We start from the raw sequence: 26,737 nt of genomic DNA, 5'->3' as shown, positions 1-26,737 counted from the left end.
TGTGTTCTTCTGTACATTCTTTATTGCGAATAGATTATCTTGCTACCAGTGAGTATGAAGAGAGGTTGTTCAGTTGGGTAAGTTAGAGACAAAATATGTGTCAAAGGAAATTAAAGATTTTTTCAGTGGGCACTGGTGGCTCACACCTGTAATCCTAGTTACTCAGGAGGCTGAGATCTGAGGCAAGGTGGGCCGTGAGACTTATCTCCAATTAACAGTCAGAATATGCCACCAGAAGTGGAGCTGTGACGCAAAGTGGTAGATTGCTGGTCTTCAACAAGAGAGCTTAGGGACAACACTCAGGCCCTGAGTTCAAGCCCCCATGACTGACAAAAAAAAATTTTTAATGAAATCATACATTTCTTTAGTAAAAATGTTTTATTTTAGAAAATACCCAGCCCTTCTTGATTGGATGATATATATTGACGTATAAAGCACACATTTAAAAGCTGGTTTGTTGCTAAGATATCTCAAAATGGTGACACTTCTGAAGAGCAGAAACTTCAGATCTATAGATGAAGTCCATTTTATAATTAGACTTCTATGTAAATAGTGGCCGGTACATATCTTGTGTTTGGAGGATGGGAATTGCAAGGATCAGTTTTCGTATGGGCTTTTATTTACTCTTATTTTCTTTACTTGTGTTTGCCCTTTTGCCCTTTCCATCTAATTATTTGAGTATCTTTTTCTTCATCAACGCCTTTGGCTTGGGTAACTGTGCACCTTCTTCATTTTTTTGGCCTTCTTTTCCTTTATCCTTGGAAATCTTTTCCCCTGTTTTGGCTTCTTGTTTGCTTGGTACTTCTGTTTCGTTCTTTTTCTCTTGGATTTCCTGTCCTTTTAATATTAATACCTCCTTCTTCTTCACTTGGGTTTCCGGTCCTTTCAGTTCCAGTACCCCCGTTTTCTTCTCTTGGGTTTCTGGTCCTTTTGGTGGTAGTGCCTCACTTTTCTTGTCTTGGACTTCGGGTTCTTTTGCCATTCTTGTATCACTCTTTGCATAAGGTTCCTGTCTTTTTGGTACTACAACTTCTTCACTTTTCTTTGTTTGAGACTCCTGTGCTTTTGGTACTTCTGCCTCGTTCTTCCTCTCTGGGGCTTCAGCTTGTTTAGATACTCCCATCTCACTCTTTGCTTGGGATTCCTGTGTTTTCAGTACGAATACTACTTCACTCTTCTTCATTAAGGGTTCCTGCATTTTTGGTACAAATATTTCACTCTTCTTTATTTCGGACTCCTGTCCTTTTGGTAAGCCTGCCTCCATCTTCCTCTCTGGGGCTTCAGCTTGTTTAGATACTCCTATCACAGTCTTTGCTTGGGATTCCTGTCTTTTCGGTACTAATACTTCACTCTTTTTTATTAAGAGTTCCTTCATTTTTGGTACAAATATTTCACTCTTCTTTATTTCGGACTCCTGTCCTTTTGGTAAGCCTGGCTCCATCTTCCTCTCTGGGGCTTCAGCTTGTTCAGATAGTCCCATCACAGTCTTTTCTTGGGATTCCTGTCTTTTAGGTGCTAATACTTCACTTTTTTTAATTAAGGGTTCCTGTGTTTTTGGTACAAATATTTCACTCTTCTTTATTTCGGACTCCTGTCCTTTTGGTAAGCCTGCCTCTGTCTTCCTCTCTGAGGCTTCAGCTTGTTTAGATACTCCCATCTCACTCTTTGCTTGGGATTCCTGTCTTTTTGGTAGAATGACTTCACTCTTCTTTATAAAAGATTCCTGTCTTTTTGGTATGAATATGTCACACTTTACTTGGACTTCAGGTTCTTTTGCTACTCCGACCTTACTTTGCTTTACTTTGGGTTCCTTTCCTTCTGGAACTTCCATCTCACTCTTCTTCACTGGGGATTCTTGTTCTTTTAGCATTTCCGTACTGCTCTTTAATGTGATCTCTATTCCTATCTTGTCTTCCTCCAATGCATTGTCATTTGCTTTTTCTTTTGGTTCTTGTATGTATGTTGGCAACAAGGGAGTATAACATTCTGCATCCTTTTCCGTTTGGCTCTTCTGATAACATGTGGTTTCTCCTTGTTCCAGAAACTGGACTTTGTTGTCGGATTGTTTTTTAAGTCCTTCAGCCTTGTCACCTGGAAGCATAACTGAGTACACAATAAAAGTGCATGATTCAAATATCAAGTTCTTCCAATTTACCTCCATATCCAACCCCCCTCCCGTTCTGGTTTCTATATTTTGTCTTAAAATGGACAAACTGGATATAATGGAAAAATTTGCTGAAAATATAAAATAGTAGAAATGACAAAAGTTATAGAAGTATTGATAAAATTCCACTTATTTTGGTGCCACTACAGAGGCTTAAACTCAAGAGATCTGCCCTCTACTGCTTGCTGTATTACTCAAGGCCAGTGCTCTGTCACTTGCTCCACAGCTCCACATCCAGCTTCTTGCTGGTTAACTGGAGATAAGAGTTAGAATTGTCTGTCCATGCTGGCCTTGAACCAGGATCCTCAGATTTCAGTCTCCGGAGTAACTAGCATTACAGGCATGAGCCATGTGTCTGGCCAAAACTATTTCTTGTACAAAAGAATGCATATTATTTCTTGTTCAATATAAAATGATTGCTCCTTCAGATTTCTCTGCTGCATCCTCTCTAACCCATTCTTTTTTTTTTTCTATAATGGACATGTTTAAATGTAAAGGAATATGAGTTCATCAGTGTTTGGAATGTTTGTAAAGATTGAAATATGTCATTATATTGGCCTTATACATTTCTTATAATTATATATACACATATATATTAAACATTTCTACTCTATTTTTTTTGCCAGTCCTGGGGCTTGAACTCACAAACTGGACACTGTCCTTGGGCTTTCTCAAGGCTAGCACTGTTCCATTTGAGCCCACAGCACCACTTCCAGCCTTTTCTGTCTATGTGGTATTGAGGAATCAAACCCAGGACTTCATGTATGCTAGGCAGGCACTCTACCACGAGGCCATACTCCGAACCCCTCTATTTTGTTTTATATAATTTCCTGAAGGTCTGAGGGCCATCTTTTAAATAATCCCAGAAGAGTGAATCCTGAATTTAGAAAAAAAGTGAGGCCCGCACTGGTGGCTCACACGTGTAATTCTAGTTAGTCAGGAGGCTGAGCTCTAAGGATAGTGGATGGAATTCCAACCTAGGAAGAGTCCAGGAGACACTTATTTCCAATTACCCACCAACAAGCCAGAAATGGGGCTGAAGCTCAAATGGTAGAATACCAGCCTTGAGCAAAAAAGCCAAGGGACTGCACCCAGGCTTTGAGTTCAAGCTCCATGGCTAATCTACATGTGCACATATATACACAAATAGACACACATAAATCAAAGATGGATTTAAATGGGAACTTATTTTTAAAAGAATGCTTTGGTGAACATGAGTCAATATCTCTAGTAGATATATGTTGTATTTATATAGTTGATTACTATATAAGGTTTCATGACTGATCACAAAAAGCATCATGACAATGTAGGAGGCACTTTGTTGGTATAGAGTTTGTGCTTCAGAGCTAGGGAGGTTTAAACCCTACCATTATTGGTTTCCAACTCTTTACCCCTGGGCACATATCTGAGGCAGTTTCTTGATTGTAAACTGGGGGATAATAACGGCTTCCAGAGTTGGGTACTAAGCTAGCGTGTGCAAAAAAAGTTTACGAGACCTTTACCTCCAATTAATTATCAAAAAACCTGAAAGTAGAGCTGTGGTAGAGAGTCACTGAGCAAAAGAGCTCAAGGATAGCATGCGGGCCCTCTGAGTTCAAGCCCTGGAACCAGTACTCAAAAACTAAATAGCCACCGGATAGGACTATGAAAAGAATAAAAGCTAGGTGCTGGTGCCTCATACCTGCAATTCTAGCTACTCAGGAGGAAAAAAAAGAATAAGAATACTGTTGTGGATGTGAGTAGCACATGTACAGTGTAGCAATGTACAAGGTACAGCAAGTATGCCATACCTCCTCTCTTTCAAATACAAAGTTACTTAAGAGGCAACTAAACTTTTCCCCCAATAGTGTGATCCAGAAGACTTCACTTACAGATAAAAAAGAATTCTAAATTCCCAGAAAAAATTAACAAAATTCAGACATCAGTCTTTCTTTCATTGCATTTTGCTGGGAACCAGTGAGGAGATTCTTTTCCAGAGCCTAGAAGAAGATGGCCAGAAGATATCCACGATCCTTTTATATGCAGCAATAGTTCCAAAAATATGTATTTAATTTGTACATCAACTTTATCGTAACAACAGTGTTTTCAAAGAATGTATTTAAAATGGTAGATGAGGAAGTTGAAGTGTTATGGCTCAAGTGGCAGAGGGCCAGCGCTTGAGTGAGAAAGCCAAGCAAGAGCACGATGCCCTTGAGTTCAAGCCTCAGTACTGGCACCCACACACAGAAAAACTCAGATGATCCTGAATAATCAGGCTATTTAAAATGACCTTAATGCACAAGCCTATACTCTCTCTAAGAGTAGAACTCTCCAGTTCAGAAAATAATGACAAGCGACATAAATATCATAGTTAAAAATTGTCAAGGAACTTACCCATTGGAAATAGTGCTAAAAGTAAAACACAAAAGAAAGATCAGTGAGCATTTTCCAACTTAAAGAGAACCCACTTTCCAAGGATATTCTTTCTAGGATAATTCAGAAATGGAATCTACATGGAAGATAAATTATCTTCAGGAGTATTACTGGTCAAACTTTCCTATTTTATTCCATGAGAGGGTTACCTCTGCCTTCTGGCTAATGTGCACATTTTAATCCTTGGATAAGTAAATGAATTCTATTAATATCCCAGCTATTAAACTTCCTACCTTTTTGGGAGGGAGGTGGGGGGAGGCCTAAAGTTTGAACTCAGGATCTGGGTACTGTTCCTGAGCTTTTTTTGTTCAAGGCTAGTACTCTACTTCTTGAGCTATAGGTCTCCTTTCAGCTTTTTTTTGGTGATTAACTGGATATAAGACTCTATTAACTTTTCTGCCCTGCTGGCTTTGAACTGAGATCCTCAGATCTCTGTCTCCTGAGTAGTTTTTTTTAAGTTGTGGGGCTTGAACTTAGGGTCTCTAATTTCTTTTTGTCAGAGTCTACCACTTTGAACCACAGTGCCACTTCCACTTTTCTTGGAGATAAGGATCTTCTGGACTTTCCTTCCCTGAACTAGCTTTGAACTATGATCTTCAGATCTCAGCTTTCTGAGTAGCTAGGATTACAGGCTTTAAATTCTTTTATGAATCAAATTTGTAAACTTATTCTATCAGTTTGAAAAAAATGTCAAAAATCACCACATCTTGGTATTTAGCTGCTGTCAAATAGTTGAGGATGTTTTCTTTTCTTTTATTTATTTATTTATTTATTTATTTATTTATTTATTTATTTATTTATTTATTTATTTATATTGCCAGTCCTGGGCCTTGAATTCAGGGCCTGAGCACTGTCCTTGGGCTTTCTCAAGGCTAGAGCTCTACCACTTGAGCCACAGCACCACTTCTGGCTTTTTTTCTATGTATATGGTACAGAGGAATTGAACCCAGGTCTTCGTGCATGCTAGGCAAGCAATCTACCACTATGCCAAACTCCAGGCCAGAGGATATTCTTTTTAAAAGTAAAGTTCTCCATTGTCCAGCTAGTCACTCTGCTAGACTAACTGGAGATTTATGCTACCAGTGCTGGTTGGTGATATAGAGCTAGGGTCCAATGGAAAGCAATCATATTTTGTTACATGAGGAAAATAAGTTATGATCCAAACTTACTGATTTTTCCAGAGTTGTCCACTGAAAGAGACAAAGACAAAAACATTAAGAGAGTCTGGATTTTCCCTTCTTCCAGTCTCCAGTCCTACTTTGATGACATTCATGCTATTAATCACTAAGTTCTATTTAGTTAAATGTGAGGAAATTTCATTGTCTTTTCTCCTTAGTCTGTTGTCCTTTAAGAATACTTAATCTAAATTGCTGTTACATTTCAGCAAATACTAGCAATTTTTTTGGAGTTCCACAATTGGAGTTCGAAAAGCATGGGATGTATAAGGGCCTTGCTTAGAAGACAGGTGCTAACATTATTCACTTGTCAGTTACTTTCGGTACAATTGTGGTCAGGTATATATTTCAACTAATCTGTATTGACATATAGGTGTATCTTTTGGTTTGGTGTTATTTAATATACTTAACATAAAAATAAAATAATAAGAAAGTATGAAATGGTGAGAAATATCATACCAGGATTGTAACGTTAGGGTATTTGAAATCGACAGTGAGGACTGGATTATCCACAGCCCATGGATAAATGCAACTTTCTGTCTATTTTTGTATACTCTGGGTGGTACAACTGGACTTTACACTTATAAATGGTTGAAAAGCAAGAATGAAATTTTGCAGCACTTGGAGGTCTTGCTTTGGTCTATAGCTCTCTGTCTCACTTGTTATGATTTTTATTGTTTCTACCTTTTATCTTTTGGAATTTTGTTTTGTAATTCTGTCAATTGAAACAGGAAAGTTTTAGTGTGATCTGACCAGCATATTTTCTAATATTATTTCTCTTTTTCTTTCTATATTTTAATTATCTAACTAGAGAAATACTTTCCCCCTTTTTCCTTTCCATTTGGTTTCCTGTTTTTTTTAAACTTTTATAAAAACACAAGAAAACTTAACCCAAAGACCACCATCATAACCACAATTACAAACCAATTTACCAGTAAATAAAATGAATCAGATACTACAGATTGCAGAACCAATAAGACAAAATGGAAAAAGATAATGGGAACTTACCTAGTGGACAAAATGCTAAAAAGGAAAAGAAAATGGATTAGATTTCAAAATTATGTACATTAACACCCACTTCGAATATCAGAAAGCAGTCTTTTGGAAAAAATCAAATTCTCTCAAAATATGCTTTCTCTTATTAAATTGACTTAAACTCAGTTTTTATAACCTAAATAACCAGGTTATTTGGAGTGCCTGTGTAATGCATTAATGAGTTACAAGAGTAAAGGTTATTTTTTCCCTAATGAAATTTTTTTAAAGAATTTATTAACATTGATTTTTACATTATATTTCAAAGATCATTTTTAACAAACAAGTATTCAAAAGAAGGGAATTTCTATATACAATCACTGGGTACTACACTCAGGTTTGTTTTTTTTTTGTTCTTTTTTTTGCCAGTCTTGGGCTTAAGCTCAGGGCCTGAGCACTGTCCTTGGATTTTTCTCAAGGCTAGAGCTCTACCACTTGAGCCTCAGCACCACTTCTGGCTTTTTCTAAGTATGTGGTACCAAGGAATCGAACCCTGGTCTTTGTGCGTGCTAGGCAAGCACTCTACCACTAGGCCAAACTCCCGGCCCAGGTTTTTGTTTTTTAAATAACTTTTTTTTTGTCATTTCCTGTCTTCTCTTCATATACATAGCTAGTTCTCATTCTATTCTTTTTTTTTTTTTTTCCAGTCCTGGGGCTTGAACTCAGGGCCTGGGCACTACCCTTGAGCTTCTTTTGTTCAAGGCCAGCACACTACCACTTGAGCCATAGGGCCACTTCTGGCTTTTCTGTTTATGTGGTACTGAGAAATCAAGCCCAGAGTTCATGCATGCTAGGCAAGCGCTCTACCTTTTTTTCTTTTTAAGTACGACCTAAAGTTTACATTGGATTGGTTATAACTTACAGTTTTTTCCTTTGATAATCTCTGAGGTTTGATTAAAATTCTGAAGCTGGCTTGAGAAACACACGCGTTAGAAGAAAACCACCAGGAATTTTAGGATGGTAAACATTAGCAGGTTCAGCAGCATTCATAGCAGAATAACTGTAGACAGTGTGTGTGTGTGTGTGTGTGTGTGTGTGTGTGTGTGTGTGTGTGTGTTTTCAGTCTCATATGTTGAAATTCAAATCCTCAAGGATTCAGTGATGGATCTCTTTTGAAGGAGGAGGCCTTCATGAGAGAGCTGTGCCCTTATACTAAGAGACAATGGTGTCTGCCTGTTAAAGAGACAGCAAGAAGACACCAGCAACCAACCAAGAAGAGAGGAATTAGAGAGCCCTTGGATTATGGAGTTTGCAGCTTCCAGATAGAGAGACATAAATGTGTATTGTGTCCTGTCGTGGAATACCATACACCTTTGCCAAAATACTAACAGAAAACAAATGGAATTTTATTGAGACCAGAAGACAAGTATTTGTGTATTTCCTAGAGGTAGAATAGGTCTTTTAATGTCATGTAAGAAACCTCAAGAACTGAAAATTTCCACTTCACTTCTACCGGGTTAAAACTGTGATGATAGACTATGTCTGAAGTGGGGATATGCAGTTCTGTTTAACTTCTTGTCTATTTCAATTTTTATGAAAGCTTAATGTTGAGTCAGTGAGGTTTATTTTATTTTGATCCAGTTAATCTTTATTTATTGCATAACTTCTGTTGCTATAATGCCACACAGTAAAGTTGCTTAAAGCGATTGCTTTAAGAGTTATTATGTTCTAGCCCTGTGGGTCAAGTCTCACTGGGGGTAAACACCAAGATGTCAGCAGGCTTTATTTAGTAAGGATTATTTTAAATTTTGTACTTGTTAGTTTTCTACTTAAATCTTTAATCTCATAGTATTTCCATTTTACTTTTCACTTTCTTCTAGGTTTCAATTGCTTGTTAAATGTATTTTTTTTTTGCCTATTAAAAAACAATCTTGGGGCCAGGAGCATGGCCTAGTGGTAGAGTGCTTGCATAGCATGCACAAAGCCCTGGGGTGGATTCCTCAGTACCATATACACAGAAAAAGCCAAGAAGTGGTGCTGTAGCTCAAGGGTACAGCACTGGTCTTAAGAAAGCCTAAGGACAGTGTTCAGACCTTGAGTTCAAACCCCAGAACTTGCCAAAAAAATCTTTCTAGTGGTTCCTTCCAGTAATCCTACTCAGGAGACTGAGATCTGAGGATTTTAGGTTAAAGCCAGCAGTCTAGGCAGGAAATTCTGTGAGACATTTATCTTCAATTAAGCGTCCCCCCCCCCAAAAAAAAAATGCCAGCAGTAGAGCAGTGGTTCAAGTGATAGGATACTAGACTTGAGCGGAAAAGCTGATTGCTGGTGGCTCACACCTGTAATCCTAGCTACTCAGGAGGCTGAGACCTGAGGGTCGAGTTTAAAGCCAGCCTGGGCACAAAAGTCAGACTCTTATCTCCAATTAACCACTAGAAAACCAGAAGTAGTGCTGTGGCTCAAGTGGTAGAGCACTAGCCGTGAGCTGAACAGCTCAGGGACAATGCCCAGGCTGTGTGTGTGTGTGTGTGTGTGTGTGTGTGTGTGTGTGATAAGCTGTGTTACAACTGTTGTCATTATAAAATTTCCACTTAACTAACTTTAGAAAATGCAGAAAAATATGATTGCAACAAGGATGGGGAAACATACCATTTAGGTTTTAGGTTAACATAAATGACTATAGTTTATATAATTAGAGCTTGGAATGTGGTCAGGGAAAGGACTGTAGAACTGCCAATCAAGCAAAGAAGTCTGCTATCAACATAACAAAATTCAGACTCCAAAATAGTTATCATATTCTTTATAGTAAGAGAAAAAAATACCACCTTCCTAAGATACTGTATCACTGTCTCCTCAGAAGGAAGCTACAAAGATACATGATAGAGCAATACATCCTAGAAATTGTATCACACTTTCAGAGAAACTGTATCATACCTTCAGAAAAACTGTGGGTAAGGAGGGGTGGGCAGGCAGTATGAGGAATTGTTAATATTTAGATTCTGCTTTTCCAAGGAACTTCTAGTCTAACAAAATGGATACTAGGAAGCTGAATCTTGGAGTTTCAGGGGGGATGAGATCAGGAGGGAGGGGAGTAGACAAAGAGAAGAAATGTAGGCTGATGCAGCTATAATAGTCAATGGGTATTTGTAAAAGCCATGGGAGAGTGATGGAAGGGGTGTCACTGATCAAGATACATTGTATTCATAAACTGACATGTTGAATTGCAACCTCTTTGTGCCACTGAAGATAGTAAAAAATACTCATTTTCAGTATCAAGTATCACTTAGTTGAAAAATATAGCTTTTAGATAAAATGGCTGCCTTCATGTGAGGACATATGTGGAGAGACTATGGAAAGCAACTGGAATATGGGTGAATTAACTAGAAAACACTTACCCAAATCAAAGCCATACGTTCCCCTACTGTCTTTCTTATTATTATACTTTTTAAGGTACTGAGGATTGAATTCAGTCTCTAGATTGCTCAAGGGTCTTTAACAGAATTTGCCTTATACTAATGCTTTCCTTAAACAGAACAAAGATTTCTATCATCTAATAAAAACACTCAACTTCTGAAGAACACATTAAGTACTTGCGCTAGCCACTGCCAGTTTGGAAGAATGTATGATGCTCATCTAAAGGATACTGAAAGTAAGAGGTAAATGAACAATAACTTACCAACAGGTACTGGATTTTCTGGGCAGAACAACATGAAATGAAAATGTATTAGTAGGCAGAGAGTGTGGCCTAGTGATAGAGTGCTTGCCTAGCATGCACACAGCCCTGGGTTAGATTGCCCAGTACCAATACACAGAAAAAGCCAGAAGTGGCACTGTGGCTCAAGTGGTAGAGCACTAGACTTGAGAAAGCCCAAGGACAGTGCCCAGGCCCTGAGTTGAAGTCCCAAGGCTGGTAATAACAACAACAAAAGAAATGTTAGTAGTAGAGATTTTGGATCAAGAATATGTGTCTCTAACACAGATAAGGGCAATACCAATTCTCTCCTCCCCCCCAAATTTTCTATAATGGAATCAGAGATAGTAGCACTTTCTTCCTTTTTTTCTTTTCTCTTTTTTTCCTTACATCAAGTAGTTAATAAGTAAGCTGATTGCTGAGTAAGAAACAGAGGTAAGAGACAGACTCTACAAACAGAATCACTACATAGAATATAGGCGAGAATTTGGAAAACTTCTCCTTATTTTGGGTACCCCATTTCTACTAGAGTTATAAAAAAGGAACTTACTTATAGGCACTGTTATCTGTGCTAAAATCCAAATACAAGTTATTAGTATGAGTTGACACTAAAAACAAAATTAATAATGATAACAGAATTCTTTTGAGTATTATTTCCAGACAGGAATTGGGGAAGAAATGGAAGAGCTCAAGCTACAGGTCTTACAACGAGTTACTTTAGTCCTTTGAAACATAGTAATCTGCCAATTGCAGTGGCTCATGCCTGTAATCCTAGCTACTCAGGAGGCTGAGATCTAAGAGTCATTGTTCAAAGCTAGCCTAGGAAAGTTTGTGAGACTATACTCTCCAGTTAGCCACCAAAAACCTGCAAGTAGAACTGTACCTCTCACTCTTTTGCCCCCCCCCTCTCTCTCTCTCTCTCTCCCACCCCCCCCCACACACAAAGAGCTATTATGAAAGGGATTTGTGTGCCCCACACAAGTGTCAAGTGGTATGCAGTTATGTGTCAAATTAAAACAAGCTGGGCACTGGTGGCTCACACCTATAATCCCAGTTACTCAGGAGCCTGAGATCTGAGGATTACAGTTCAAAGCCAGCCCAGGCAAGAAAGTTTGTGAGATACTTTTTTTTTTTTGCCAGTCCTGGGCTTGGGTTCAGGGCCTGAGCACTGTCCTTGGATTTTCTCAAGGCTAGAGCTCTACCACTTGAGCCTCAGCACCACTTCCGGCTTTTTGCTATGTATGTGGTACCAAGGAATCGAACCTGGGTCTTCGTGCATGCTAGGCAAGCCCTCTACCACTAGGCCAAACTCCCAGCCCAGTCTGTGAGATTCTTATCTTCAATTAACCAATTAACCACCAGAAAACCAGAAGTGGCACTGTGGCTCCAGTGGTAGAATGTTACCCTTGAGCTCAGGGACAGTGACCAGGCTCAGTTCAAGACTCATGACCACGACCTCGACCACCGTGACCACCATCACCACCACCACCACTACCACCACCACCACAAACAAATTAGAGCCCAAATAACTTGATTAAAATCATTTGAAAATATTATTTGACTTCAGGTCACCTTTTCTTTCTCGTTCTTTCTTTCTTTCTTTCTTTCTTTCTTTCTTTCTTTCTTTCTTTCTTTCTTTCTTTTTTTGCCATCCTGGGGCTTGAATTTAGGGCCTGGGCACTATCCTTGGGATTTCTCAAGGCTAGAGCTCTACCACTTGAGCCACAATACCACTTCTGGCTTTTTCTGTGTATGTGGTACAGAGGAGTGAAACCCAGGGCTTCATGCATGTTAGGCAGGCACTCTACTACTAGGCCAGGCTCTTGGCCTCAGATCACCTTTAAAACATCTTTTTTTTTTCCTTTTTAAATGGTTGAAATCAGGACTTGGGTGCAGTCCCTGAGCTTTCTTGCTCAAAGCTAGCACCGTACCACTTGAGCCAGAGCTTTACTTCCCACTTTTTGGTGGTTAATTAGAGATAAAGAGACTTTCTTTCCTGGTCTGGCTTCAAACAGTGATCCTGAGATCTCAGCCTCCTCTTACAGACTGGTGCCTATTATTTTTTTTTTCTTTACAAGAAGCTGTTCAATATAAAGCAAAATAAATACAGAGGAAAAACATCTTGAATGTTGACATCTTATAAGCTTGGAAAAGGATATAATCTGTACAGGAACCAATCCCAGAATTGATGAATAGACACAGAACTTACTTGGCTCTTGTTTTACTGTGAAAAAGAAATTAATAAATGAATTAGAGACATTTCTAGATGAAGAACATAGTTACTTCTCAAAGTCTTTCTGCTGGAAGTTTTAGAAATAGGACTCGGAGACCATCTCCAACTCTCTTTAGGATCAATTAATTAGAATGGGAGGGCTTCTTGAGGTTGTTCTCAAGTCTCCTTTTTGGAAAGCAAGTGATAAAATATATTAGGTCATTTGACTACTTTCTTATTTCTCTCTTTTTATTTCTTTGCAGTGGTTATGTTTGCCTTAACTGGATCATTCCGTTATGACTCAATGGCTTTTAGGTTAACTTTAGGAAGGTTTCTTTTTTCTCCATGAGCATAAGTATCTTATTTAGCTTGATGGAGGTACTACTTAACGTTTAGAGTCAGGTAGGTGGACTTGTAGTTGTGGGATTGTGGGTGAATTACTTAGTCTTTCATTTTCCTCTTTTTTCTTTTTTGCGAGTCCTGGAGCTTCAACTCAGGGCCTGAGCACTGTCCTTGGACACTTTTTGCTCAAGGCTAGTGCTCTGCCACTTGAGCCTCAGCACCACTTCCAGATTTTTCTGTGTATGTGATACCGAGGAATTGAACCCAGGGCTTCATGCATGCTAGGCAAGCACCCTACCACTAGGCCATACTCCCAAGCCTTTACATTTTCCTCTTAATCACAACCTATATCTGTATGGAGCAAAAATAGCATTCTGATATAATGTTTATCCATACATAAAGCCCTGAAAACATTGCCTGGCATATTAAGTAAATTTAGTAAATATCATCTTAGCACCATATCAGGTATTAAGCAATTTCAATTATAGCATCCAAATGATCATGGATAGCTAAATATGCAAGCCATTGGAAATAAATGGGACTAGTGAATCTGAACCTTAGGAGCTGTGGAATACTGCGGAAATTAGTAAACCACAGAGTTCAAAATATAAATCTCAGGTTTTGGTACCTTTCCACTCATCATAGAGCTCAAAAGGGACTCTGTGTTGATACCACAAGAAACTAATGAAATCAATAAAATAGAGAGAAATATGGAACTTACTTGCAGGCATCCCAGGTTTTGCTTCAATAGAAAAGACATAAATTAGTGTGTTTATCTGGTGTGAATTTAGTGTCACACTGACTGAAAAAAGCTAGCAAGACCTCATGGTCTTCTGTTTTTCTATTAGCATATGCTAATTATACAGAGTAATGGGCTTTTTTTTTTTTTTTTTTTTTTTTTTGCCAGTCCTGGGCTTGAGCTCAGGGCCTGAGCACTGTCCTTGGACTTTCTCAAGGCCAGAGCTCTACCACTTGAGCCTCAGCACCATTTCCGGCTTTTTCTATGTATGTGGTACTGAGGAATCGAACCTGGGTCTTTGTGCATGCTAGGCAAGCACTCTACCACTAGGCCAAACTCTCAGCCCCAGAGTAAGGGCTTTAATTACGTCAGGGAACATGCATTGTCGATACTCACCTGTCTATTATCATCTCTTAACTCCCCTTTCCTTATTAGTCTTCCACCTTCATGGTAGTTTCACTTCTACTTTTATGAAAGTAAACAGTACAGACCACATGCTGTATCCGCTTCCTTTCCTCCATTTTCAAAAAACCCCAGGGGCTCTCAATCGTCTAAGCTAAAGAAAAGTGAAGAACTTACTTGAGATCCTCTGGGAGATCACTAAAAAAATAAACAAAATAAATTCATTTACTGAAAAGAATATGACCCACACAATGTTCTTTCAATTATTTTTGCTGGTGTCTAAAAGGGGCTGGCATAAAGAAAAAGGACCCAAAACAGCCATGTAGGTCACTACTGCAACTTAAACTTAGATGTGAGGTTAAGCAGTGTCGATGAAGTATAAAAGGTAGGACTTCCCTAAAGGGTCTCTTCACTTACTGGATGTAAAGACTATGTGTTCTTAGCTAAAGAATTCTTGAGCTTTCTGTTTCCTCTGTATAGTATTGTGATCTCTGGGGGCACTCAGGGTCTTTTTCTACTCTTTCTCTTTCCTTCCTTCCTTCCTTCCCCTCCCCCTTCTCTCTTTCTTTCTTTTCTTTCTTTCTTCAGTCCTGGGGCTTGAACTCAGGGCCTGAGCACAGTCCCTGAGCTTTTTTGCTCAAGGCTAGTGCTCTACCACGTGAGCCATAGCTCTTCTTCCTGCTTGAGTTTTGAGTAGGGTATTGGAGGTAAGAGCCTTACAGATTTTCTTGCCTGGGCTGGCTTTAAACTGTGATCCTCAGATCTCAGCCCCTTGAGTAGCTACGTTTCTCCTCTTCTCTCCTTCCTTCTTTCCTTCCCTCCTCTCTCAGCCTGCCCTCCCCTCAATTCCCTTCCCCTCCCTCCTCTCTTTCTCTCTCTCTCTCTTTCTTTGCCAGTCCTGGGTTTGAGCTCAGGGCCTGAGCACTGTCCTTAGACTTTCTCAAGGCTAGAGCTCTACCACTTGAGCCTCAGCACCACTTCCGGCTTTTTTCTATGTATGTGGTGCCTTCGTGCACGCTAGGCAAGCACTCTGCCACTAGGCCAAACTCCCGGCCTCCTGCCCCTCTTCTCTTATCCCCTTTCCCTTCTCTCCTCTCTCAAAAATTCTGCCTACATTTTTTTTTATTCCCTAATATTGTCCAGTGTCTTCTTGACAAGTGTTAACTTTGTCCTTCTAATCAATATGTTCTTTCATGGTCTACGGTGTGGAGGAAGCTGGGGGGTTAGTTAGTGATGAGAAACTTGGATCATTTTAACAGAAGTGAGATGGAGACAAAAGAGAGCCAAGGTAGAAAAACAGATGTCATACTTACATAAAGGTGTCAGCAATGTACCTAAAACAAACAAACAAGAAATCAGTGACGTGTATGAAAGTGATAAATTTGCTTTTAAAGAGGCATATTTGTGTAGGCAAGAAGCTTGGTATTTAGATGTTCTGGGTTTGAACTATGGTTGTATGACGATCTATTTTTGGACAAGTTATTTGGCTTTAGTTTCTTCTTCCTTACAAGAAAACTAATGGAGCGCCTGTAAGGATTAAGTGGGGAGTCACATAACTAGAGAACACGAATCATTCTTACAGGCTATGCAAATTAAATCAGTGTTTACAATTTAATAAGTGGCCAGGTGCCAGTGGCTCATGCCTGTCATCCGAGCTACTCAGGAGGATCAGAAGAGCTGAGGATTGCGGTTTGAAGACAGCTCAGGGAGAAAAGTCCTACAAACTACTCAGAAAAAGCTGAAAGAGGAGCTGTGGTTCAAGTAGTAGAGTGCTAGCCTTGAGCACAAAGAGGCTCAGGGACAGCGCCCAGATCCTAAGTTCAAGTCCCAGGACCAGCAAAGAAAAAAAAATTCAATAAATGTTGGCTTCCTTCACAAGGTAGAGTAGGAAAAGGACACAGGAAGTGACACGTCTTTAGTGTTTACAGGTAAGAAATGAGCAAGCAGGGAGAGGCGCTTGGGTCTGTGGCATCAGAAAACAGCAGGAAAACAAGTACAACTTACCGCTGGGTGTTGAAAGTTGACCAGCTGAAAAATAACGAAGTATCTTATTATTTCCTTCTCCTTTTAGTCCCCCCACCCCCGCTTCTATTTAGAGAATTCTTTCTTGGTAGGCCAACAATAGGGACCCCTTCTCTTTGGTGCTTATTTACTTTTCATGTAAATTAGCAGAAGGTGAATTTTCTTAAAAATTAGTACTGTGGTGGGATTTTAATAATTAGGAAGGTAAAAGGCTCCCAAATCCTACCACTGCCAGGGAATGTGAACTTACTGATGGCAAGTGAAATTGGTCCAGCTGGTAAGGAGAGCAGAGAAAAATTGTTATCTTCTTAGTTCTGTTTGTTTTTTACATTGGCAATTTTCTTGCAATATGTTACCCTCAACTACTGAGAAACTTTCCTCTGTACTGTTATCATTATTAATTATTATTACTATTATTACTTGTGTGCTAGAACTGGGCTAGAACTCAGAACCTCATGCTCTTACTTGGCTTTTTTGCTCAAAGCTAGTGCTCTACCACTTGAGCCTCATCTCCACTGCTGGCCTTTTAGTGGTTAATTGGAAATGGGTCTCTCTGTTTTGTCTGCCTAGTTTCAAACCACAATCCTCAGATCTCAGCCTCCTGAGAAGCTAGGATGACAGGTGGAAGCCATTAACAGCCAGCTTACTCTTTATTATTCTGTAAATAAATAGCTTGATTCTTTCCCCTATGAAATTATTAAAGGGAGTAGAAACCTTCAAATCCCTATATGGTCAGGAAAAACTTCCTCAGATAATTTGAAATCCTTTTTTTTTTTTTTTTTTTTTTTTTTTTTTTGCCAGTCCTGGGCTTGAGCTCAGGGCCTGAGCACTGTCCTTGGACTTTCTCAAGGCTAAAGCTCTACCACTTGAGCCTCAGCACCACTTCTGGCTTTTTTCTATGTATGTGGTACCGAGGAATCGAACCCGGGTCTTCATGCATGCTAGGCAAGCACTTTAACCACTAGGCCAAACTCCCGGCCCCTAATTTGAAATCCTTGATGTGGCCAAACAGACCAAGTGAGACCGGAGGCCTCTTTTTCCTCTTGTCATTTTCCCCTTTACTTTGTTATTCACTGAGAACTTAGAACTATGCGATTCCTTTTTCCTTCTCTTTATCTCATTTTGAATCAACTGGGATAAACTCTTCTAGTACATAAATAAGAATCTTCACGGGGTTTACCCTGAGATAACCAGAGGCTATGCTATGCCTCCAGTCCTATGCATCTCACATGGCCAGGCTGCTGGACTCCAGTAGAGGCCAACAAAGTCCTGTGTGAGAGAAGGAAAGGAACGTGCAGACTTACTGACAGGAGAAGGTGAGCCACCTGAAGAGAAAGCAGAGAGATGTCTTTTTGAGAGTCTTGTATAGCCTTGTGCTTGTGCTATATACCACTACTGGAATTCCAGGCAAGCACCACTAAGCCAGAAACCATTATTTGTTTCTTAGATCTACTCCTATTCTTTTTTATTGTGTCTTTTTAAATTTTTCTCCTTCTTGAGAGATTTCTTTTTTTTTTTTTATTTTGCCAATGCTAGGGCTTGAACTCAGGGCCTGGGACACATTTTTGCTCAAGGCTAGCACTCTGCCACTAGAACCACAGCACCACTTCTGGCTTTTTCTGTGTATGTGGTACAGAGGAATCAAATCCAGGGCTTCATGCATGCTAGGCAAGCACCCTACCTAGGGGTGCTAGGCTATGCTCCCAGGGCCTCTACTGAGAGATTTCTTACTGACATAACTGCTTGGAAAGATTTTCTGATCAAAGGCAGTTTGGAATGTTCAGAAAGCTGCTGATCAGCTTGTGGAATTCTGGTAACAGAAAAATGTAAGGAATTAAAGAGTGTCAAGTTTCTTGATGAGAACATAAGTTCTGATAATCATTTCTGGCTTTGCTGAGTATACAGCAGATAACTTGTTACTTGTATAGTTGATTCAGCTAGAAAACAAGTATTATCTATATCCATTTCCTTTAAAGTCAGTTTTCCTTCTGTATAGAAATCTCCTCAGTACCACATACGTAGAAAAAAGCCAGAAGTGGTGCTGAGGCTCAAGTGGTAGAGCTCTAGCCTTGAGAAAGTCCAAGCACAGTGCTCAGGCCCTGGGCTCAAGCCCAGGACTGGCAAAAAAAAAAAAAAAAAAGAAATCTCCTAATTTATAATAATTGGAACCATGGGGGCAAGTTTCTTTTTTTCTTGTTTTTTTTTTTCTTTAAATTTCTCTTTAAATGTTCTGGAAGATTATTAATAACCTAGAGGAGTTCTGAGAAATGGGAAGATAAGGCGGCAGGGACGTCAGAACTTTAAGCAATTGCATCCTAACATAGAGATGTACATTTTGCTTTAAGATTTGTTAGATCCCGGGGAAGTGGAAACAAACTTACGTGTGGTTCCTGAAGCTGGAAAACAAAAAGGAAAGAGTGTGAAGAGTGTGACAGCAGAGGAAGTCATTTTCCCGTTATTCCTCTGGGAAGGAATACTGGAAGTAGCAATGGATCCTCATTTGAATGGCAGGGCTTAGCGTTTTGTGCCTCTTAACCTACCAGGATAAGGAGATGACTTATCTCATCCCTTTTTGAAATGACTGATAATTGCTTGAAATCCTGCAAAGCCAGGAATGTTTTCTTTATTTTTATTTTTGCCAGTCCTGGGGCTTGAACTCAAGGGCTTGGGCACTGCCCTTGAGCTTTCTCAAGGCTAGCACTCTACCACTTGAGCTACAGCACCACTTCTGGCCCTTCCTGTGTATGTGGTATAAAGGAATCAAACCCAGGGCTTTGTGCATGCTAGATGAGAACTCTCCCACGAGGCCACGCTCCCGGCCATGTTTTCTTTAAATTGTGCTCTCTTCACCTTTCTTCTCCCTATTCCAGCCAACCCATGTGGACTTTCCGTCACAAATACAAATGTCACACTGTTGACAAGTTACTATCAACTTTAGTTTCCTCTGATACTGAGATTTGGATTTTCCTCCATTCCTTGCCTGAGGGGAACGGCACTGACAAGTTAGTTAATGAGAAAGAGAGAGAAGGATCACAAGTTTCTCTGCCCACAGATAGAATAAGAACAGAGTGGAAAGTTGTCAAACTTGATGACCACGAAGGTAACCCTCATCTAAAAACAGGCATGAAACTTACAGGTTGTTTCTGAAGAATCAACTGGTGGGGAAACAGAAGGGAAAAGAGGAACAGTCAGTGTGTGTGGAACCAACAGTTCTCTGCTATCCTGTGATTTATGAGCTCAAGAATGACCTCCGAGAGTGACCTTAGAGAGGGCGCAGGGGCTTCTAAAGCCCGCCTCACTGTAGCTCAGTGCAGCCCCAGGCCTGTTTCTGTTGGTCCAGGATAGGAGTGTGGCCATAAGGTAATAAAGTGACACTTCTTCCTTCTGACTCTCTCTCCCTCTCTCCCTCTCTTCCTCTCTCCCTCTCATTCCTTCCCTTTCTCTTTCTCTCTCCCCCTTCTTCTTTCATCTGTCTCTGTCTTCTGGCTCTGGTGTTTGAACTCAGGGTCACCCACTCTTGCTTGGCTTTTCTGCTAAAGGCTAAGAGCTCTACCACCTGAGCCAAAGCCCTACCACTGGCTTTGTGTTGCTAATTGGAGCTAAGAGAGTCACAGACTTTCCTGCTGGCTTTGAACTGAGGGCCTCAGATCTCAGTGTGGGATAACGGGAGTGAATCAGCGGCACCTGGCCACACACTGGATTTTTCTATTTTTCCTCCCTAGCTAATTCACACGAGCTGTTCCTTTGCTTATTTTCCCTCACAGGGGACTTGTCAGGGCTTCTGACTGTGGCCCGGCTACTTTCATATCCTGTTTCTTGAAATTCTCTCCTCCTCTCCCTATGGGGGACAGCAGCAAGTGGGCAGTATTTGGGAGAAGAGGGAAGGACAGGGCTTGAGGAAACAGAAGGGTCTTGGAGGAGAAGCCTGGGGAATTGGGGGTAGACCAGCCCATCAGTGCCCCCTGGTAAACTTGCCTCAGAATGCATGTACGATCTTAGTTCGTTTCAGTTTTATCATATTTCTCCTTTTTAAATTTAATTAATTGATTTACAGTAAATAGGAACTCTTTATTTGTGAGCCGGTGAATATACTGGTTCTTTGGGACACCCAATAAAATTTATTTTTAAAATGTACTTTCCTTTAGTCATTTTCCCCCTACAGCAGCTCCCATTATCTCTGAGTAAACCTTTTATATAATCGACAAGGTAATTCACAACTAGAAAACTTTCCCTACTATTCTCCCTCTGGTGCTCTGAAGTTTTATATTCTAGAAGCAATATACCCATTATGGAGGGGGTATTTTTGAACACTTTTTCATAAACTGCTTTGCTAAATAGCAAATCCTTTATACAGCTACTTAAAAGCTATTAATTAAAAAAAATAACAGGGACCGGGAGTTTGGCCTAGTGGTAGAGTGCTTGCCTAGCATGCATGAAGACCTGGGTTCGATTCTTCGGTACCCCACATACGTAGCAAAAAGCGGAAAGTGGTGCTGAGGCTCAAGTGGTAGAGTGCTAGCCTTGAGAAAGTCCAAGGACAGTGCTCAAGCCTTGAGCCCAAGTCCAGGACTGGCAAAAACAAACAAACCAACAAACAAAAAAAACCCAGAACAAAACAGGGCCTGTTAGTCTGGTGGATCTGCAGGCAGGCCCTCCAGAACCCCGGATGGACTCTGAGACCCTGGAATTGATCTCTAGCCTCCCAGAGATGCAGCTGCCTAGATTCCAACTGCAGGTTGAAGACTACAAGCCAAGGAAGCTGATGATCCGATGCTGGCACTCCATGATGCCAATGGTTCCTGGTGGAATTACTCACTACTATAGGAAAGTGCAGCCAATGAGATGGAATGTTAGACATAGTCACTAGGTGTCCGTGCCCTGTTCTGGGCGGTGCGGGTGGTGGCAGGAACACATGACTGTTGCACCAGCTGCCCATGTTATTTAACTCAGAATTCTTGAGGTAGCTACAATGATCTCATTGCAGAAGATGCAATGGTTAAGAGCCTTATGTATGCAACTTGCTAGGTGACTGATGGAATCCCTTAAGGTTTGGTATCCTGATAAAATAGCAAAAACTGAACAGGTTAGTCTACTTTGGATTGGCAAAGGCAGTACAGAAGAGCTGAAGAAGCTTCAGTTCTTTGTGGTTTTTAATTGCATCGAGCCTAATTTCCCTAAGTTTGGTGCAAAGAAGCCAAATGGGGATATTGATGTCTACCAGAAAAACTCAAAGGGCTGATGGCATGGCATCAAGCCCTGGGGCAAGCAAAGCCCCGGGTGAGTGTGTAGGTAGTGAAATGAGGTACAAAGGGGAATCAAGGGCAGCAATGGTGGCCGGGTTTCGGGAGGTGATGATAATATCATGTGAAAGGTGTCACCTCACATATGGAAGGTAATTCCTACCTTGTACCTGGGCTGCATAGCCAGTAACAACTTGTTTTTCATCTTTTCAGAACAGAATCTTTAAATTCATGTTGGTTTTTGAGTAAAAAACCCCAGACATTTGTTTAGTATGAACACAACTATTCTGAAGAGTTCTCAACTAGTGCACTGGGAAGTGTGAAAACATGCATACAACTATTGTTTTCATATAACACAGCAGGGAGAGTGGGAAGGAAACAGGCCCACATGGCATGCAGATCAAGAAAGAAAAAAAAACAGAGATGAAGGACTTACCATTACGTCTCATATATTGCACTAAAATAGAAAAAAAATGATAGTGGTTACTGAACATAAACATTGCTTAAACACTGGTGGTTTTCAAAGAAGAGAAGAGATGTTAAAATCAAGCCCCCAATCAACAAAATAAAAATTTTGTGTTTTCAGGATTGATGATCTTTAAAATTATTCTCTGCTATATACAGCCTCTTCATCAGAACCAGAACTTCCTCTAGGAGACAGACTGATTTAGTTAGTGGAGAGTGTCACTACTTCATTTTTGTCTCTCTTTTCTTTTTTCTTTTTGATTTTTGTCAGTCATGGGGCTAGAACTCAGGGCCTGGGTGCTGTCCCGGAGCTCTGCAGCTCAAGGCTAGTGCTCTATCCCTTTGAGCCACAGCACCACTTCTAGTGGTAAATTGAAGAGTCTCATGAATATTTTTCCTGCCTGGGCTGGCTTGGAACTGTCATCCTCAGATCTCAGCCTCCTGAGCAGCTAGGATTACAGGTGGCACCCAGCCATAGAGGTGAAATTCCTAATAGGATTCCTCTCCCCATCTTCCTCCGTCCTTTCCCCACCTATCACTCGTGATTCTGTCTTGCAGCCATCTCAATTTCGTCTTCTGACTAATTCATTGTACTCTTCATCTTTGCTTAGAAAGCTTTCCTAATGGCTTGATACATTCTTTCAACCATTATTAGAGAAAATGGTATGCTACCTATTAGGATTTTTTTTTGTCAATCCTCAGGGCCTGGGCACTGTCCTTGGGTTTTTCTCAAGGCTAATGCTCTACCACTTAAGTCACAGCACCACTTCTAGCTTTTATCTGTGTATTTGGTACCGAGGCCTCATGCATGCTAGGCAAGCACTAGGCCACACTCTCAGCTCCCTAGTAGGAGCTATTTTAATGTTATGTGATTTCCATTTTCTAAAGTATGATAGATTATGGAGATGGCACGGGTGGGTGGAAGTGAAGGCTGAGCATCGTGATTTTCATCTGCTTTAAGGAAAAAATGCAGACATTTAGCTCTGAAGGGAGCCCATGGCCTTCAGACATAATAGGAAGCTTTTGGAAAGAGGGGTGTGTGTGTGTGTATCTGTATCTATATCTATCTATCTATCTATCTATCTATCTATCTATCTATCTATCTATCTATAGCAACTTACCAATAGGTCCTGGAGTTTGCACTAGAAAGAAAATCCAAATTGGCATATTAGCATGGTTATTTGCAAAATAACATATATACATACCTATTATTAATCCTATCCTAGAGGTGAGGCTTGGGGAGGTAGAGAGGCAGCGAAAGCAGTTACGAGATCATGAGAGAGAACAAACTAAATCCAGCTATAGAAGGCTATAGAAGGCTGCCTGAGGGAAGAGGTTTCTGTAGGAGTCTGGAGGTACTGCAGAGAGATGACTCTCCTTTCTGGTCAGCAGCAGTGGAAGACACTGCCTTCTCAAGGGACCACCTTGGACTAAATATTTCTTACCATCTCTACGTTCAGGTCTAGGCATGAGTGGAGGAGGTGAGGAATCAAGTTGCTCCTTCTCATAGATTATTTGGGGAACAGCTTTTCTAGATTTGGATATCTTAGTCTATGAACACTAGACAAGCTAGAAATGTAACTGTTTTGTCAAGAAACTTAAATTGGCTTTGATTTTGTCTGTTAATGTTATTAAGATGGGCCTTTGATTCTGAGGCAGAACTGTTAGGATATTTGCTTTCAATATAAGTCAATAAACCCTTGGGTAGATGATGAGAAATGGAAAAACACTCAAGATTTGCACTACTTTACAGAGTAGAGATAATCTAACAGTGATAAAAGAACTGCATGAAAAGCAAGATGTTTAGGTACTGTATTTTTTTATTATAATTAATAAAAGGGTTACATGATATTTGCCAGGTAGAAGGTGCATTAATTCACATACATTGATACCCTTTCACATGTCTTGGTACCCATCACCCTCTAGGTACTGTATTTTAAATCTTGGCTACATATTGGCTCCAAAATGCTTAAGTGGGTGACAAAGGATCATTCCTGTGCAGCTATTTATTCACTATGTATTTCAGCTTCATGCTATATATATGTTAGTGTGTAAATATATACATTTATACATAAACATACACAGACATAAACAATACACATAAATTAATATATAAAATTATATATGTTATGAAACTGAAATATATATTAGAATTTGGCTGAATCCAGTCTAGGGATATTCTGTGAAGGATAATGAAACAATAAAAGCACTTGACCTTTGAATCTGTAGGTGTACATAATTGAAATAAAAATGTACTTACATTGTCTAGAACAAAGAAGCATTGCAAATGATACTAGTATAACTTACCAATAGTTTTTTGAGAGAGCCCTGAAAAAAACAAAGAAAATAAAAAAAAGTAAAAGAAATTAGTAAGATGGTTTCCAACCCTAGAAGTCATTTCTGTGCTATCCTTAGTAAGAATATGTATCACTAAACTTGAGGTCAGCTGCAGCTGAGTAGTTGACTTGTTTATTTTTGTTGTTGTTGTTGAAGATACTGAGGAAAGGTAAAACATAGAAGGGCCTTTCTATCTAGAGGAGCCATCGAGAGAGCAGAGTGCAGAAGCACTAAGCAAGACTTACTCTTTGGTCCATTTAATCCTCGTAGAAAATTAGAAAAGTCACTCCTTGTTTACATTTTCCTCCCTTCCTCGCTCCCCACTTGGCTTTTTCCTTACCTCACCCTGTGTGCAGAAGTGGTTTGTGTGCTGCTGGTACACCACTGGAGGCCTTCTCCAAGGGTCTACCCTCCACAAGATGGACGGCGTTTATCAAAGATGTATGCTCACAGACTTAACCACTTACTTATTAATCACCTACTGTGTAGATGAAACCCCAAAAGCCAAAGAAATGCGAACTCCAAACCTTTGAAATCCCATGGAAACCAGGGAAAAAAATTCATGGTGTCTTAGGGAGGATATTTCAGGAAACTAAAAGGTTCCATAATATAGGATCTGTCAGCAAACTTACTGATAGGTCCTGTAGATCCAGCTGAGGGAGACAGAGGGAGGGAGAGGGAGAGAGGATGTCATTACATCAACATTATTAATCACTGTGAAGGAAATGCTTTTTATCCAGTGCATATTCTAAAAGGATTGTCATAAATGAAGATCAAGAATTGCTTTTATGGAAAGCATAGGCTCTGGAAGAACAGAGGCGTCCTCTGTTTTTAGTGATGATTGAAATTCTTTGGAGGATTGAGAAAGCCTTATTCCATATTAATTACACACACACGCGCACACACACACACACACACGATCAGATATCAGAGGGACTAGAGTAGAACTTGATACTTACGGATGGGTGCCGAGAATTGCACTGAAATAAAAGGTGGGGGGAGGGGATCAGTGTGTCATTAACAGAATTCTCAAGTCAATATATATTTTTTCTAATGAAAACAGTAAAAAGTTTGTCTCTAAGTAGCTGTACAAGGGGGTTTTAATTCGACGCGTTTATGAGCACAATGTATCTTCCATCATTTTCCCATCTCTTCCAGCGCCATCCCTGGTTCATATGCACATTGGGTATTATGACTGTCAGCCCATCCTTCCTCTCTCCACTCCCCTTCCCTCTCTCCTCTTGACCTCCTCCTTCAGGCAATCCATGCTTCAGCTCTCTGATGTTCATCTTATTAAACTGTAAATTATTGAAAGGTGTTTCACCATTGGATTCCTCCCCTACATATATCATGCTTTGGTCCGTTTGTTTGTGTTTGCACGTATACAGGCCTGTATAGGTTTATAATATAGTTATAACTTCTACATACAAGAGAAAACACACATGCTTTGTCTCTCTGGGCCTTACTGCACTTAAGTTTTTTTTCCCAGTCCTGGGGCTTGAACTCAGGGCCTGAGTGTTGTCCTTGGGCTTTCTCAAGGTTAAAACTCTACCACTTGAGTCAAAGCACCATTTCTGGCTTTTTCTATGTAGGTGGTACCTGGGTTTTCATGCATGCTAGGCAAGCACTAGGCCAAACTCCTGGCCCTTCACTTAAATTTTTGTTCCCAGTTCTATCCAATTTCCTGCAAATGGCATAATCTTAGTCTTCCTGATGGATGAGTGAAATATCTGTATCTCACATTTTTCTAAACTTTAAAGCAACTGAAGCAGAGGGAGAATGACTGATATAAGGACTGCACAAAAATGTTTTTGGGGACCACACAGAAAGCCAAAGGTATATGAATTAGGAAAACGCTCTGCTGCCATTCCTGAATGTCTTTGCAACAGAACCAAGCACTTTTCATTATCTTTACCAAACATAAGTAAAAGTTAGCTTTGCCTTAATATTTAAAAATTTTACATAGTAATACATTATGTTGTATAATGTTACAAAAAAGAATTGAGAAACCAAAAGGAACTCACTTATAGGTCCGATAGCTCCAGCTAAAAGATGGGGAAACCAAAACAGAACTAATTAGGTCTTGGCATAGGAAAATACAGTTTGCACTGAAATTCTTTTGGGGAAAACATCAGAAATGTAGAGACCAGGAACAAGTCTCTTCTTTGGATGTTTAGGTTATGAAGCTTATAAATGCCTATTCCTATTTGGGGGCGGAGCTCTAATTGCTGCTGGGATGTGACAGGGGTGAATACAGGGAATACACTCCCTGTGGAGTGTCCTGTTGACAGCTAAGAGGTGGCTCACGGCCTGTGTATGTACCCATTGGCAGCGTCCATTTGAACTTGCTTAGCCTAGAACTTACAGTCTTGTCTTCCAAAGAAAGCAGTGGAGTTCCTGCCTTTGTGCTGCTCACCCTCTTATTCCAGTCGAGTAACTTGGCCTTTTTCTAGCCTCAGTGTAAGAGGGAATAGGAACTGACATTCACAGGAAGACATCAAGACACTAGGCCCGCATGCTTGTCTAACAGCTTTCTCAGGGTGTGCTATGCGCCATGTGTTCCA

At 40.2% G+C, this 26,737-nt stretch overlaps 1 protein-coding gene across 1 annotated transcript in view; it reads right to left on the bottom strand.

Moving 5' to 3' along the window:
- Positions 1-374: 374 nt before the first annotated feature.
- Tsbp1 (testis expressed basic protein 1) overlaps positions 375-26,737 on the bottom strand; it is a 28,744-nt gene continuing 2,381 nt past the window's right edge. The window contains exons 3-18 of the mRNA XM_090356454.1: positions 26,198-26,218; positions 25,133-25,153; positions 24,806-24,826; positions 24,144-24,164; positions 22,958-22,978; positions 21,808-21,828; positions 19,266-19,286; positions 18,513-18,527; positions 17,436-17,456; positions 16,382-16,405; positions 16,114-16,137; positions 15,423-15,443; positions 14,287-14,307; positions 13,690-13,710; positions 12,624-12,638; positions 375-2,091 (exon numbers count right to left, since the gene is read on the bottom strand). Coding sequence (XP_090212580.1) covers positions 671-2,091; positions 12,624-12,638; positions 13,690-13,710; positions 14,287-14,307; positions 15,423-15,443; positions 16,114-16,137; positions 16,382-16,405; positions 17,436-17,456; positions 18,513-18,527; positions 19,266-19,286; positions 21,808-21,828; positions 22,958-22,978; positions 24,144-24,164; positions 24,806-24,826; positions 25,133-25,153; position 26,198 — 1,710 coding nt within the window. The 5' untranslated portion in view covers positions 26,199-26,218 and the 3' untranslated portion in view covers positions 375-670. The remainder of the gene's footprint in view (positions 2,092-12,623; positions 12,639-13,689; positions 13,711-14,286; positions 14,308-15,422; positions 15,444-16,113; positions 16,138-16,381; positions 16,406-17,435; positions 17,457-18,512; positions 18,528-19,265; positions 19,287-21,807; positions 21,829-22,957; positions 22,979-24,143; positions 24,165-24,805; positions 24,827-25,132; positions 25,154-26,197; positions 26,219-26,737) is intronic.

This window comes from Megascapheus bottae, chromosome 22, assembly GCF_031878675.1.
Source record: "Megascapheus bottae isolate mThoBot1 chromosome 22, mThoBot2.hap1, whole genome shotgun sequence".
Taxonomy (NCBI): Eukaryota; Metazoa; Chordata; class Mammalia; order Rodentia; family Geomyidae; genus Megascapheus; species Megascapheus bottae.
This window is presented reverse-complemented; position numbering and strand designations above follow the sequence as displayed.